The following is a 16,751-nucleotide window of genomic DNA, read 5'->3' as shown; positions in this document are numbered from 1 at the left end:
GTCTGTAACCACTTTTCTTATTATGAAGTCCTGGTACTTTTGTTTAAACTTCTTTAGGAACCCGTGCACGGTAGTGAGATACAATTTATCTGTAATACATAGAACAAATATATACATAAAAATCTCGCCTGTCACCCATTCAGGGGTAGGCAGAGACTGTGGACCTCCACTCGATACGTTCATTATATAGTATTTGTAAATAAATGTAAGTTTTAATGACGAACGACTTACGTCACAAAGCACATAAATATTAAATAAATATACAACTTCTTTAGTTCTGTGCTTAAGATTTGAAACAACAGTAAATTTAAAAAAAAATGGAAATGTAAAAGCACTAGTGCGAAAATTCCAACTTTCGGCACGATTTGTAGTACGAAGAATACCACGTTTTGAGCAACTGTATTAAAAATGATTATTTGACTTTAACCAACTCTATTTAAACGTAAAAAGTAGCAGTAGAGTTGCTTGTCAAAGAGTTTGTCCAGGGAAGTACTTACCACCTTACCTATTTCTGCCGCCAAGGAGTAATATCAGCATTATTGTGTTCCACTTTGCATAGTTGTGCAGTTTAAAGTTTCGTGACTTGTACATTTAAATCAAGTTGTTCACATGTAATAACGTAACTTACGTCTCAGGGTGACGAGCGCAGTGGCAGTGCCCTGAGATCTTTGTGAATTAAAGAACTGAGTGGCACTGCAACTGTTATAGACAGGCGTGTAGCTTACCATCAGGCCCGCGACTTGTTCGTCCCGTCACTTGATATTATAAAAAAAAGTCAACAGCACGTCAAGTTACACATTGACGTATCTTGTTCCGTTGTACTGGCGCGATTTTCGAACAAAAATTTGTAGTCTGATGTGCTGTTGACTTTGTATAGTCAAGAGAACATCAAGTTTGACACTTTGTACTTTAGACCGTTCTTATCGTAAGCAACACAGAGTTGGATTTAAGTCACGATTAACTGTCGTTCAGACTTTTTTGATGTTACAACGTCAGACTGTCGAGACGATGGGAAGAACAAGAATAACAGTCGTCAGATGATAAAGATAACGTCGCGATAAAAATGTGACGACAGAGAATGGTAGCTACTATTCTACGCATTGACTTACAAATAAATTGATGACGGGTCTAATACAAAAACCACGAAAAAAATGTCCCAACCTATTTAAACGTAGTGACATGTAAAGGAATATGAAAAAGCTAAAACGTTGAATTTAAATTGTAATGTCATCGCTGTACTGTCTAATTTTGCTTGCTTCGCTGTCAGTCGAACAAACGAAGACTAAAGCGTGAATAACGCTCTGTATACGATTTTAACGCCCTATAAGTTCGGACACTTTTTGGCGCGGACCCGACGTCCATATAATTGTAAATCAATGATTGTACGTTTTATTTATCGTTATACGCACGTGCACCAATAAATTGTCGTCACGATCTAGTAGGAACAGCTAGACGTTCAACGATAAAATAAACGCCCACGACACAGTCACGACAGGTAAGTGTGATATGGGAATAGGCTAGACGCGACAATCGTTCAACGATAAATAGAACGTTACGTTGTAATGGGAACGCGCCCTAAGGGTGCTGGTGAGAATACTGGCACATGGGACTTGTCACTGTCAACCATCGAGTATATAACCAGAAATAGAGAGGAATAATGGCCATCCATCCCTGGCAACTCATCAGGCAAATGGGCCTTATATCACTTTTAAATATCAACAGTAACTCTCGTTTGCACTGAATTCACAAATCAGAAAGCTGAAATAGTACAGCGCCAACAACTGACTTGTGTGTACGTCTCTGCATTCCAAAAATATTCTGTATTTATTGTAATAAAGATAATATCTCTAACTATGGGGGGCCGTTCCATTCAGTGGTATTGGAAAAACAGCAAAACATCTAATTACAAAACAAACGGAATCACATTTCATCGGTATTTAAAGATAAAATATGTAATTTTGCAGTTTTCGTCCATTATAGCAAAGCTGATGTCACCCGTCAATAGTTTTGAGTTTGGGCTGGCCAATCAGAACGCAGTTGTCACCGTAATGATTTGGCAGAATAGTTTTCAAACAAATTAAATAACATTTCGTCTCCATTTTTGGTTATATACTTGATGATGTCAACTTATATATCAGGACAACAGGCGCAGAGGCAGTGCATCTCAAATTTTGGCTATTTAAAGCTGTGAGTGGCACTGCAACTGTGTCTTGGCCTGGCTTACCATCAGGCGCACGACTTGTTTGTCCCATCACTTAGTATGATAAAAAGAAAGTAATTGAATGTTCAAACCTCTCTCCTGAAAAGTTTTCACTGAAAGAAAGAAAGAAAGAAAAATAATTTATTTGGCAACATTTTACAATAAATAATACAAAACAAACACAATCATACATTATATGTTACCAAAACGGTACCACCACTCAGCTTTTTGTAATGAGACGTTGAAGAACGCCTCATTACGCTGGTTTTCAGTGGCGCCATAAATGGACAAAAAGAAAGATGGCGCCTCGTCCAAGCAGGCGGTAAGATAAAAATAAAACAAAAAAGAAATATAAAGATTAGATATAAAACTTAATTACAAATATAAATCAAAACTTAAAATTATAAATTTAAACAAAACCATAAAGTAATCCCAACATAGATACATAATAATAAAAATGAAATAAATACCAAAAATGTGATTATAATGTAGTGTAAGTGAAGTGGGTATACGTAGTGTAAGTGAGGTGAGTATATGTAGTGCAAGTGAGGTGGTTAGTGTTAACACATTGTACAAATTGGCTCTGATCACTTTTTAAGAACTTTGCAAGCAATGCACGACTACCTTATGTAACGAGATTATAATTGAGTTGATAATAAAAACTTCTTATAGGCTAATTTAATAGAGGCAACAGAGAGAGAGAAGAGGCGACAGACACTGTGCAGATGTGGCGTTATTACACCGAGGGTACGAAGTAAAGGAATCCTTCGACTATGGATGACTCAACAGACAGCAAAACGCCTTAACATAAATGCCATGCCCAAATTGTTTATACAAACAAAATTGTTGCCTGGTCGCGACCTCGCATGTGTAGAGAACCGGTACCACTTGATACGCGATGGTTGAGAAATTTTGTTGATTATTATTTATTGATGGTGACAAAAAATTTAAGGCGTGCTGAACGGTAATAGCCCAATTGGAAAAAGATTGCTTCTCAATCGAAAGGTCCGAGGTTCGAATCGATTTTAATTTTTTATTTACCCATTGGGTCCTGGCGCCCTTTATCTGTACAAAATTTTATTTAATAGACTTTCTGGAAAACCCAAGCTACCCAGCGCATCATAGCCATACAAAGGGGGAACGCTGACAGCATCTTGGGCACCTTGTCGCGGGAACCCAATTTGATTTATATAATTTAATCCTATAGATAGACAGGTATAGATATGTAGTGCAAGGATTCGCAACGACGTGGTAACGTAATATAAGAATTGAAGCCAAGTTTACCCATGTTAATAGGAATTGAAAACGAATCATTATTCTTTATTGTTAAAGTGTTATGTTCAAAATCTAAAACACAGTGAAATTTACTCAAAAAGTCTTGTGTAAAATACCTTCGCCTTGTAAAACAAGGTAAATTTTGAAAAACGTAAAATCTTTGTTCTTTTTTTTATAATATCAAGTGACGGGACGAAGAAGTCGCGCGCCTGATGGTAAGCTACACGCCTGTCCGTAACAGTCACAGTGCCACTCAGAGCTTTAAATTGCAAAGATCTGACCGATACTGCGCCCGTCACCCTGAGACATAAGTTGACAAGTCCCATGTGCCTGTAATTTCAAAACCGGAACACAGTAACGCTGACGTTATACTTGGCGGCAGAAATAGGTAAGGTAGCTGTACTACCCTGGACGAACTCTTTCACAAGGATCTCTACAGCTATTAAGTTCAAGTTCATACAGATTATGACAAAGTTTTAAATCTACATATCCCTCTGAGTATAATTCTCCTCCTACGCCTCGGATGCGAACTCGCTCTTTATTGTAAGTTATGCCTAGTCTCACTTCCGAACGAACGTTTATCTCAATCATCCCGCTCAAACGTTCTAGTATTTAACCAGTCATTGTACCTTACCTGTATAATATAGTTTCAAATAAGTAGATACAAATCCAAAAAAGGAAATAAATTCCATACACAACGTTTCAACTTCGTATGAATTTCAAATCTTCATTGCTTTAACATTGAGTAAAATAAATTCAAATGGCCCTGTATCGAGAATAACTGAACATGATGATGCAAATGAAGCTTCGTATTTGACATTGTCTTTCAATTTAACAATAATAATAACCCACACACTCACAGGTGCCATGGACAACAAATTACACCTAAACTCACGAGAGAAATAAAACCAGGGATCTCTACATGGTACTCCAGGATGCTAACCATTCAGCCACGGAGGCAGTTACTCAGTTAATTTGATCGAGTATTAATTATTTCACAGTAATTGTTTCGGATGCTATACGGATAATGAGAATAGACTGATCTTAGAGGAGACTCCTGCCCAGCAGTCGGACGTCTAGTAGGATCATGTTGATGATGATGACGGTCTTCATCTTCTTATCTTGTTAATGCTTTTTTTATTTTAGGACTATATTGATTTTCGATATACAGGGTTATTTAGAAAACATTCAACACACACATTCAACAAACAACAGCCTCGTAGGACTTTATTACTAACATCACCGAGTTAGCATTCCTGGTGGTCGATTCAGAACTCTGTTGACGGCCGATATCCGAATCGAACGTCAGACTGTCGTATTCGAAACCGAACCGAAATAACGTCACACCCGTACGATTACTCGAACTTATCGACCGGCAAAGGCTACAAACGTTATTCAAAACACAGTTATCCAATGCAAGAACGTCCTATTGTTTGTAAAGCAAGAATGTAATATGGAAATCTCTTATTATTTTAAACAAAGTCTGAATTTTCTTCAATTTTATTAATTTATTTTAATGCAAGATAAATGCATTCCTATATTTAAGGCCTGTAAAGTTTCAAAAATGTACGTTTAATTCGAATGTTCTGAAAAGATCGGAAAGCGCCCTTTGATTCGAGAACGATAACCAATTGAACAAATCGGTCAAAATATCGGAGAGTTCTAAATCGGGGTCCAGAACCCCTATTTACACATCTTGTCTCTGCAGACAAACGACCTATCTGGAGGCAAAGTCTATTCCACACGAGCCACCGTAGATTGCAACTTGATGATGACAGTATGTTCGTTCTATCGCGTCGCATTATGCAGAAACTGACCAAACATATGTACACTTCACACCTCTTTTGACTGTTATAGGTGTTTATTTATTTATTAGGTTTACCAACATCTGTGTACAATATTACTTATTATATCTTATCATACCTTTACAAGCGATGTAATTGCCACAAACAATTATTAGAGGTAACCACAACATGCACTAAAACAAACATAACTATGTTTAACTCATTTTTTTTTAAAACCTAACACACTATTGACAAATAACAATACGATTAGAAATTGATACGTAAACTACTTTTGCGATTGAATTGTTTGACTGAATTTAATAAATTAACAGTAGTTTATTACTGTTACATAATGAAAGGCATTAAAACACGAGTGTGGGTTTATATATTATATATAAAAACATCACACAGGGTGTTTTAATGCCTAATTACGTACAGTTACATACACTGCTTTATCTATACCTACACGTATTATAAGCTCTTTAAACGTAATAAACAACAAAACAAACGAAATGGCGGCAAATAAAAAACTTTTCAAAAAAGCTAAAGTTGGGCAATCCACAGTATTTGTAAATACTGGCGCAAGTGCCCAGTGGTCCACCGTCGGCGCCTGTGCCGGTTACTATCTTGTTTCGAAGGTGTCACATTACAACAGCATTGCAATGAGAGCTTCTGATTCACAGAATTACTTGATTACTTATTGTAAAAACAAGTGGTAACATTTCTTAACTGAATAATTATGTGGGACAAATATAGATACCTATTCGGGAACGGGTCTCCTCTCAGGGAGGGTTTACACCATCGTCCACTACGCAGGCCCAATGCGGGTTGGGAACTCCACACGTTTTCCGAGAGTCGTGAACCTTCTTCAACGTGTAAATAAATTCCAAAAACTCAGAGTTGTGAACGCTCGGATTAAAACCCACGGCCTCTGCTTGAACGACGGTAGGTCAAACCATTAGGTTAAATATAGATATTATTCAAGAACATTCCATAGACAATATTGTTAAGTAGAATCATCTGACACACAACTTCAATGGCTACCCCACAACTTAAATGACTACCCATCCACCAGCGTAGAGATCTTCATAATTTTTTCCTTCCTTACTCGATTCTATTCTGTCTTTTTACGCCTTCTTATCTCAAAGATCGCTTTACTTTCCACTCTTTTACACTCTGCCGTCCCCTTCGTTCCTCTGATACTCTCTTACTAAACATCACATACCTGTAATTTTTATTCCAACTCTTTTACCGTTTCTGTGATGAGACTGTGGAATTCTCTTCCTGAACCGATTCACGGTTCCCCTTCTCTTGATTCCTTCAAACGACTTGTCAAAGATCACTTCCTCTACTCCTAGGTTTTGTCTTTTTCTCCAATATCCTTTCATTTATTTCCTATACTTATTATTATTTCATTTTTCTTTTTCCTTTTAAAGTATATAAGCATTTAATATTTGTATATAATATTACATATTAATAATATTTGTATGGATATTTCTATCCACGCATATGAGTTTAATAATAATTATTATGTAGTGTACTTATAATGATATTCTTTGGTTGCACTCCTTTTGCATATTCCAAATTTCTATCCTAAGGTTGCCTGGAAGAAATTGCTACATAGCCCTAAGGCCGTCTGTTGCACATTATCTTACTATCTTGGTACCTAAGTTACTGTATTGTATTTTAACCCTAATTTTAAGTGCAATAAGGAATATTTCATTCATTCATTCATTCTGAAAGGGATTTATGTCAACACTTCTTACACTGCAACTTATGTCTCAGAGTGACAGGCGCAGTGGCAGTGCCCCTCAAATCTTTGCGATGTAAAGCTCTGAGTGGCACTGCAACTGTTATGGACAGGAGTGTCGCTTACAAGCAGGCGCACGACTTGTTCGTCTTGTCAATATCATATAAAAGTTATAAATTCAAATAAACTCTCGACACGACTCCACAAGTAAACTATCAACTCGAGATCCAGACAAGACAGCAGTACTACCTACCATTAATATTTTATTATAATAATATAATATAATATAATAATAACGCACACACTCAACATAGCCCCGCACTAGGAAAACCTTGTGTTGCAGGTGTCATGGACGCACACAGAGACAACCACAAATTACACCTAAACTCACGAGAGAAATAAATGTAGGCCATACAAATATTTCCCCCGGCCCGGGAATCGAATCTGGGACCTCTGCGTGGCAGTCTGGCATGGTAACCGTTCGGCCACGGAGGTAGTTATTAAATATAATATAAAATAATTTCCTTTTAATGAAAAAATAATAATTTAGTAAAAAATTCGTATTGTTAAAATAAAATGCATAGATATTATATTTCAAATCGTGTATAACGTAAATGTTGTTCATAGAATCTTTAACACCCCTTTAAAAAGCTGTCATTTAATAAAAATGGAAGTAAATTAATTTGTGAAGGTTCAATTGTTGTATGTCGCTCGGTCGAAGAATTTCTTCGGTGGAGGTGTTTGTGACTGTAGTTGGGCTTGTGTTATTTATTGTAATAGGGAGGAAAATTAAGTACATGAAAAAATATACAATACATTTTTATTAACATGGACTTCCGCAAAGTAACGCCTGAATCTATTAGCTGCCATTGTGCAGATGTGGTCTTACTACATCAAGACTGGGAACTTATACATTTACTACCAAAATAAAACACTTTACACTTATCCATGCTCATCAGGTTTCGTACTTAAAACCTAGCTGCATCTGAATGCAAGTTGTGTAATCCTATTGCAACACTTGCAATTTGCACCATAGATACTGGTTTCACGTTCGCAATTCAACGGACATTTCTGTACCTCCAGTGCAAATGGGTTAAACTCGAAAAAAGCTATTTTACATGAGAGCGAAAACTCTTTTTCTCACTTATTCACAAAAAAACATTGACTTACAATTATATGGACGTCGGGTCCGCGCTAAAAAGTGTCCGCACTTGTAAGGCGCTAAAATCGTATACAGAGCGCCAAACTCCGCTTTAGTCTTCATTTGTTCGACTGACAGCGCGATACTGCGATGACATTACAATTTAAATTTCGAATAGGTTGACTTGGGACATTTTTTTCGTGGTTTTTGTATTAGACCCGTCGTCCATTTATTTGTAAGTCAATGCAAAAAAAAGTATTTTTTCAAATCTTTTCAGATAGAATAAAGGGTAAGTAATAAGTTGATTGTAAAATGAACCTGTATCTTGCAAAAATGACAGAGATATTGGCTTACATAAATTGTTTATACCCCTTTATAGAAACATGGAAATTTATACAATGGTTAAAGTAGAGTTTATCTAAAGAAATCAAAAAGTGTTCAAAAAGAAATAGTACCGCTTTACTTACAAATTCACGCTCTTAAAATTGTTTGCGGGTATCGATAAAACATAATTTTTACCGCTTTACACAATATTAGGCCGGTATTATAAGACAAAATATGTACCTATAGTTTTATCTCTTTAAACCAACACTCGTACGACATTTAATTTGTTCATACAGGTAAAAGTAGACGTTAACCACAATTAAAACACACGATTTGCGGATGTCGCTATTGGTTGAGAGATAAATTAAAAATAAACCATTTTGAACAAATCACTTGCAAATTTTTGCTAACATTAATTTCTTTGCAGTTGTGTTCTGTGCAGTTGTTATCTTCGCAGCCAATGATCGCAAAACCACAAGTGTCAAAACAAACGATGTAGCATTACGACAAACACGCAATGGTATCAAAATCCACATTTTGGATATACTCGAGATTAACCGTTTTACTTTTGTTTTTACGTTTTAATTTAATGTTGTTGAACGCCAATGATGCCAGAGTGAAAAGCGCTATAGATGGTTGGATCTTTTTCTCAGTTCAAATAACATGATCTTCCGCGGGCATTGTTGATATTTTTCATTTTGCACGTAAGTAGTATAACGTGCAGCAGAACTAGGCGGTATTTTTGTCATACGGCCCTAGCGCGGTTCCGAATACGAGTCTATACAAATCCAGAAAACTAGGGCCCATCTCGGATGTCGCTTGTGCACTAAGTCAGATTTGTGACATTTCGGAACGTCATTTCTCGGATTCGGAACTGGGGGTCTACTCTCGCTCTTCGTCTGACGTCCATCCGAAACAATTACTGTCAAATAAGTAATATTCGACAAAATTAAAAGACAAGTGTCAAGTATGAAGCTTCATCGCACCACGCGTCTTTTCATTTGGTCAAGTATTGCTTATTTGGCAGTCATTGTTTCGGACGGATATCGGACGGAGATCAATAGTAGACCACCTGATACGAATTGGACGTTCGTGCGGAAAACGCTCTAAGGGTTTTTATTTTCAGCTCAATTCATCTTTATTTCTTAAGTAAGGAAATTACACATGAAATCATCATACTGATTAAACTCTACTGCTCATTCGTTGAGAAGAATGCGCAAGGAAACTCTAGGGGTGGCTCTTTGTAATACACATATACATTTGAATATATTTATCATTTACAATAAGTATTTATTTCAAATATCGTAGATCGAGAATACCTGAAAGAGCTAAACGTGTCACTACCACGGATTTTTAGAAGATGCTGTATAGTGTAACTTTTAGAATAAAGTTTTTGTTTCACTATAGTTTTAAACGGCAAAATTTTAATACCACCCGAAATCTTATTATAAATATATAATATATTCTGGGACATAAATTGACAAGTGACATGTGCCTGTAATTTCACCAGCACCTTTAAGAGGGAGCATGCCAAAAAAGTTTTGACGTTGGCTCCGCCCAAATTTGTGAAACAAATATATGCCTGAAGTTCGCGTGACATGCGACAGGAGATGTTGAATTTTGCGCGTTAAAAGTAACAAATTCGTTTTAGCGGAATAACTCTAAAACTAAAGGGATTAAAAAACAATCCGTAGTGACAGTTCTCGATCATGCATAAATATAATGAATTATCTAATTTTCGTCCTAATAACCTGTAGCATTTCGAGGATGAATCGAAAAAATGTGAAAATTAAAGGTCATTTCGTGATTTTTATCTATCGAGGAAATTTTATTGTTTTATGTTTCTGATTAGTGTCTATGCTTGAATATATCGTGTAGTTACTCATACAATATTTTATTTTTAACTTTAAAGTGGATATACCTCTCTGAAATCAAATCGAAGATTAGGAATTTTTCCTCTGCTCCCTCTTAACATTCAAAACCGTAACCGAAAAATGCTCGCATTACTGCTTGGCAGCAGAAATAGGTAAGGTGGCAATTGTTGCCACGTTGGGTAGTATCATAAGGAGCCCTACTGCTGCAAAATTTATTTCGATAGTGACATGTTTATTTCCTAAACAAAGAAATAAACAACTGAAGTCAGCGTTTGGAATCATAAATGTTTGTAATACAGTGATAAACTACAAGTAACATCTTCCATTTAGATATCAACAAATACACTGAGCTCCTGAAACAGGGTTGATATTTGCTAGAAGTTAGTTGAAACCGCCTGCTACTGTAGAGTTTTCAAAAATGCTCAAAAAATTACATTGACTTTTATATGATAGTTTTTGATCTCATTTGTATGTAAGTTTTTTCATGATATTTCATTATTTTTTAGGATATTTTTTATGCTGGTCATTTCAACCTGGCCTAGCCTAAACGTAATAATGATTCCGTTTAGACTGGGCCGGTCACTACACCGGACAGAGTACGCACACGCAATGTACTATCGATGTTTACCTAAGACTGACTTGCGTCTGTTGATTTCAGATTGACATTTACTAACCATTTTTTTTTGCTTTTTTTTATACAAAAAATAAGTGCGCATTTGACCTCCGTCTCACTTGATGGAAAGTGACGATGAGATCGACGATGTAGCATGCACGCCTAAATAAACCTATTCACTCTCGCCTTGAAAATATCAAATTTATAGCGTTCGCGGAATAAGTCAGCAGGCAGTGAATTACACTCCCTAGCCGCTCGTTATAAAAATGTGGAAGCCAATCGCTTCGCGCGAATCTTGGGTATATCCACAACATAGAGGTGGAATCCCAGCCCTAGTCCCCCGATGATGGAAAGGGGAAGGCGGTATCAAATCATGCAATTCCTATTTGTAATTTTTAAATTCAATTTGAAATTAAAGTACATTTTTTTGTTCATTTTAATTTTGTAAATCTAGTAAACTAGGTACGCCGATCATCTTAACCCCTTACGGCCCCAACACGGCAATGAACGTGTTAATAATGCATCACAGCATGCTCAGGTCTATTATGGGGAACTCTATAGGTTTACTATGCGTCATTGTTAAAGGTTTGTCTACTCTCGCAATATTGGTTATGTCTGTTGAAGCACAAACTGCTGAATGGAGTAATATGATATTATGCCAAAGACAATAATTATGCTTGCAAAAGGACCAATGATGAATCTAGGTTGGTACGACTCGGTTGAGAAATACCAACAGGTAAAGGGCTGACGAAATAACTAGCGAGTCAATAAACTGGCGGGCACTGAGATAACTGGGGCGTTGGTAGAGTTATTAGAGGCTGTAATACAGTCTAGAAAAGCACTTGAGTCGTATTACACTTTTTTTATTACAAAATAAGTTTTTGTTTTTATCAGGTATAAGGATGCTCCATATACCATGGATCGCTAGGACATATGAATCCATAATTGAGCAGCTTAATATCGCAGACTTTCCACAATATGCTGCCAGAGAATCCTACAGTATTTTGGTCATATTGCTTGCCGACAACGAAACAACCTTGACAAACTGGTTGTGGTGAGTAAGGTGACGGGAAAGAGACTCCGCGGTCCATCAAGTGACCTACCTATAACAACTTAACAACTGCCCTCAGAGAGGCCGAAGACAGAACCAGATGGAAGAAAATCGTAAATAAAGTCTCTAAAAACCGTTCGGGGACACGACCTTCATCAACAAAAGATAACGACTAAGAAAAAAGAAAATTTATATCAGACTTCAAAAAGGGATCGGATGCTAAATTCGAGTGTATTTTTTAAACGACTTTAAAAAAAGAGGAGGTATTTTTTGTTTTTGTATGAATGTTACGCGATAATCAGGCATTTGTGAACCGATTTCGATGATTTTTCTTTGTTGGCAAGGGGGTTCTTCAGTATTGGTCCTATTGAAGAAAATATTCCACTTCTAAGGTGGCAAACAGGGGATACATTCGGTTAATAGGATTCCACTACTTTCCGTTAGGCAGCATTACAGCTCCTTGTGAAAGAGTTTGTCCAGGGAAGTACTGTTTACCTACTTCTGCCGCCGAACAGTAATGTGAGCATTGCTGCGTTCTGGTTTTGGTAATGGTGCTGGTGTAATTACAGGCACATAGGATTTGTCAACTTATGTCTCAGGGTGGCGGATTTAAAGCTCAGAGTGTGAGTTGGTATCTTAAAAAAAAATCGATTTCAATAAAATGTTGGCAAATAGATGTAATTCCACCATTGACTTACAATTATATGGACGTCGGGTCCGCGCTAAAAAGTGTCCGCACTTGTAAGGCGCTAAAATCGTATACAGAGCGCGACACTCCGCTTTAGTCTTCATTTGTTCTACTGACAGCGCGATACTGCGATGACATTACAATTTAAATTTCGAATAGGTTGCCTTGGGACATTTTTTTCGTGGTTTTTGTATTAGACCCGTCGTCCATTTATTTGTAAGTCAATGAATTCCACAGACCTTTTAGGTCGGTTATTTAAAAAAAAACGTTATAATTATGTAATCATGATATCCAATTATTATTATTATTTTGTGAATTTACTCCATTAGTTTATTATAATCATTAATATAAATATTGACTACTTAAAAAAATCCCTTCGATCCGGCCGGATTCGTACCGATGTCTCCTAGCAAACCGTGGCAGACCCTATGCCAACTAAGCCACGGAACGAACCAGTGAACCACAAATATTTCTATGTGCCGACAACAAGTCGGATCTTTGTATTTGGTTATCAACGACTTTTTAGCCGTAACGCCATCTGTAAGAAATCTATGAAAAATTATATATTCCTTTACGTTTCATTTTTAAATTCTAAGTTACAAATGTTCGTGAATTTCCGCAATACGAAACATTTACTAATAGTGTAGCCCAAAATCGGTCTTGGTCTGGTTCTTGCATTTGGTCAGACCAAGACCACCAAGATCAAGACCAAGACCGACAACGCAAAATTTGAGCAAGATCAATACTGAGTCTGTGAGACTGTTGAAATTTTACAAGAAACCGCTGTATTCAATAGGTATGTTATATATACCATTTTTTTTTGTCACCTGACCTAAATAGAACACGTATTGTATATAGTATACGATATACATTTTTCAAACGGCTTTATTTTCGTTTGTAATAAAAGAAATTCTGAAATGAAGCCAGTGTCCCTGTCGCTCGACCCGCGCAATAGAACCGATTCGGTACGGGAAATAAATTAACAGGAACTGAGGCAGTGTCGACTCTTACCTGTTTTTCAATTATCCGATTATCTAGTAAGTGTAACCGTAGTTTCAAAACTCTTTAATAAAATCGATGCGAAAATCCTGACCTACTCAACTTACACAATGTTGTTTAACCGTCTGACTGAGTGCAGTTTTGTACAAAAATACGTTCAGCGACGATTGCACAAAACTAGTCCGCAACAATCTCCTCCGCCTCGATATAACAACATCATCATAAACATTACGACAGTGAGCTGTTGGTATTAGGTGATAGATAATCTAGTCAAGCAAAAAAAATTAATGTACTATGAGAACATAGTTTCGTGCTATATAAAGGTATTACGTATGTGAGCCGACGACGCGAACAGAAGGTTATAAGTTTGAAGCTTTGTCTGTGTCTGTATGTCTACAGGGTTGTTTTTAAAATGTTAACACCTCGTAGGACTATAATTATTATAATCATAAACGACAACTTTTGTTCCGTGGCATTTAATAATGAATCAAATGTTATTTTCATACAAAAATAATAATAATAAAGTCTCATTTATTCCAATTCAATAATATTATCCATAAATTAGCAGTAATAGCAGTAGAGCTCCACGAGTTCGTCCAAGGAAGTACTGCCACCTTATCTATTTCTACCGCCAAACAGTAATGTCAGCATTGCTGTGTTCCGATTTAGAAGGGTAAGGGTGCTGGTGAAATTACAGACACATGTGTCTTGTCAACTTATGTCTCAGGGTGACTGGCGCATTGGCAGTGCGCCTCAGATCTGTGCGATTTAAAGCTCTGAGTGGCATCGCAACTGTTATGGACAGGCGTGTAGCTTGCCATCAGGCGCACGACTTGTTTGTCCCGTCTCTTGATATTATAAAAAAGCTAATTGAATAATTCAACATAAAATAATAATAATGAAATATTAATTGAATCTTACGATTAATAATAAATATATCACATTATTAGGGACCTCTCTTTGAGTAAAGGCTACTTCATTTCACTCCACAGTTTTCTGTGTTTCGTCTTCCTGCAGTGTTTGCCAGCTGCTTTGTTTATTTCATCTGCCCATCTCTCTTTAGGTCTACCTCTGGTCCTCTTATTTTGTGTTCCAGTCCACGTGGTTTTATTTGCCCGTGGGCGATGTGGCCAGTCCATATGCGTTTTAATTTTTTGTTTCAGAGCACGGATGACATTTGTGGTTTCTCTTATGTCTGTATTTCTTACTCTGTCTTTTCTTTTTATATTCAGTATGCTCGTCTCCATTATTCTTTGAAATACTTGTATTTTGTTTTTTGTGCATTTATTATATATCCAAGTTTGACAGCCATATTATAGACAAAGCATTAGTCTAAGCGCCCATTTACACAAGGCGAAAGTTCTCGCGCGGCCGCCTCGCGGCGACCGCCCTGTTACCACGCACTCAAGTATATTAATGGCGAGTCTGAATTCTATTTACTAGGCAGCAACATTTAAATCGCTCTTCAAGCCAGTCTTTCCCGCGTGCCCAAACGTAAATGCTAAACAAATAGAGCGTATTTCGCCATGACGTTAGCACGCGGTCGCTGCCCGGCGGCAGCGCGGACTCCACTTTTCGATCACGCGGGGTGAGCGCGATGAATTAGCTTTGAATAAATGCCCCCTTGCTTTTTGAAAACTTCACGACACGAGTACTTATTGGGGCTCCAGCCACAAAGAATCACACCGGCTTACGGTGTCTAGTTATTCGATCTTTTTCTTCGAGCTGTGTTGGTGTTTCTGAAAAAAGTACTCAGTTTATCGTACAAAACTAAATAGAGCGTTCTAAACATATTAATTCTGTGCAGGACGGAGGGAGTCAGCGGCTTATATGGCCCGCCCATCGTCATTTTCTTTGCACAATGATACGCCCCAGATTACATAGTTGTTCATTATTAAAACAATAATAATAATTCCTCCTTTTCCAGACCCAATCACCGGAAGCATAAGAGATGCCTGCCCTCTGGAGACGAGGAAGTGTGTCGTAGCTGCGGGGGAGACCTCCGAGGGGGTTGCATACCCTGCATTTGCCAGCATCACAGGTATTCCTTTAATTACTCTGTAATGTAATACGATTTTTATTTCCGTTTTATCAATAGATTCAAACACCCCATTTTTAAAATATAAATAAATTAATTATTTAGTAAATTCAATTTAATTTAGTTCTTAGTTATTTACTTCACTAATAATAACAATTTTCCGTTAATTAAGTTCAATTTAAACGTTATGTAATGTAATGTATTAAGGAATTTTAAATTTGTTAATGTGCGTATACCCAATTAAAGAAACATTTTATTTTATTTATTTGATATCATTTTCTTAAATCAAAACTTTGTCTTTACGGTCAAGTTAATGAAAAGTCAATTTGCCTACCATTAACGAAACGTAAAAAATTTCAGGTTTCTCTTTATTTAAAGACAAAATAAGGAACATTATATTTCATATCAATGGGATATTTCAACCATAATATTACAAATTCGTGACAAAGGACCTAGAAAAGTTTTGCAAGATTATGTACATACAACTATATAGCTATGTAAATAGGCAGCTATGTAAATACAACAGTAACAACCACCAAAAGCCTTTGCTTTTGGTGGTTGAAACTTTTTTCAAGGGTATATCTACTAAGGGTATATCTACTATTTTCTACATTCTGCTCAATTAAACAAAACTAATATTACGAAACTAGAAAACAGAACCTTTTTGATTCTTTTAGTTGATATAGCGTCTGTCACGGTATGCAAGAAGACGTCGTCGGTTCGAATCCGACCGGATCGAAGGAATTTTTTCTGAGTGTTTTTTCTGAGTGTTCGATCTTTGTATTAATAATTATAACAAATATACTTTAATTAAAATTTATGTTGTTAAAACAAAATAATTTGTATAACCTACGTTTCGATTGGTTTCTAAAAATGTTATTAACATCTCAAAACACAGGACGATTGCTTTTCGCGGCGGTTCTCCTTCATGATTCTCCTCCATTGCGTGACATCAATAATAAAAAACGATTTAAGCGTGAATACAAAAAACATTTTTTGTCTGAGCAGTTATGT

The 16,751-nt window shown here is 36.6% G+C and overlaps 1 protein-coding gene across 5 annotated transcripts in view; it reads left to right on the top strand.

Annotated features, from left to right (window-relative positions):
- LOC113230412 overlaps nucleotides 1-16,751 on the top strand; it is a 190,767-nt gene that overhangs the window by 54,070 nt on the left and 119,946 nt on the right. For all 5 annotated transcript variants that reach the window (XR_003310488.1, XM_026464329.1, XM_026464328.1 and 2 more), the window contains exon 2: nucleotides 15,627-15,740. Coding sequence is in view for 4 of the 5 variants with exons in the window: in XM_026464329.1 (XP_026320114.1) it covers nucleotides 15,627-15,740 (114 nt within the window). In the remaining variant the exon portion in view is untranslated. The remainder of the gene's footprint in view (nucleotides 1-15,626; nucleotides 15,741-16,751) is intronic.

The sequence above is a fragment of the Hyposmocoma kahamanoa genome, unplaced genomic scaffold (assembly GCF_003589595.1).
Source record: "Hyposmocoma kahamanoa isolate Upper Pololo Valley unplaced genomic scaffold, ASM358959v1 63, whole genome shotgun sequence".
NCBI lineage: Eukaryota > Metazoa > Arthropoda > Insecta > Lepidoptera > Cosmopterigidae > Hyposmocoma > Hyposmocoma kahamanoa.
The sequence above is the reverse complement of the archived record's forward strand: the minus strand, read 5'-3'. Positions and strand labels throughout refer to the sequence as shown.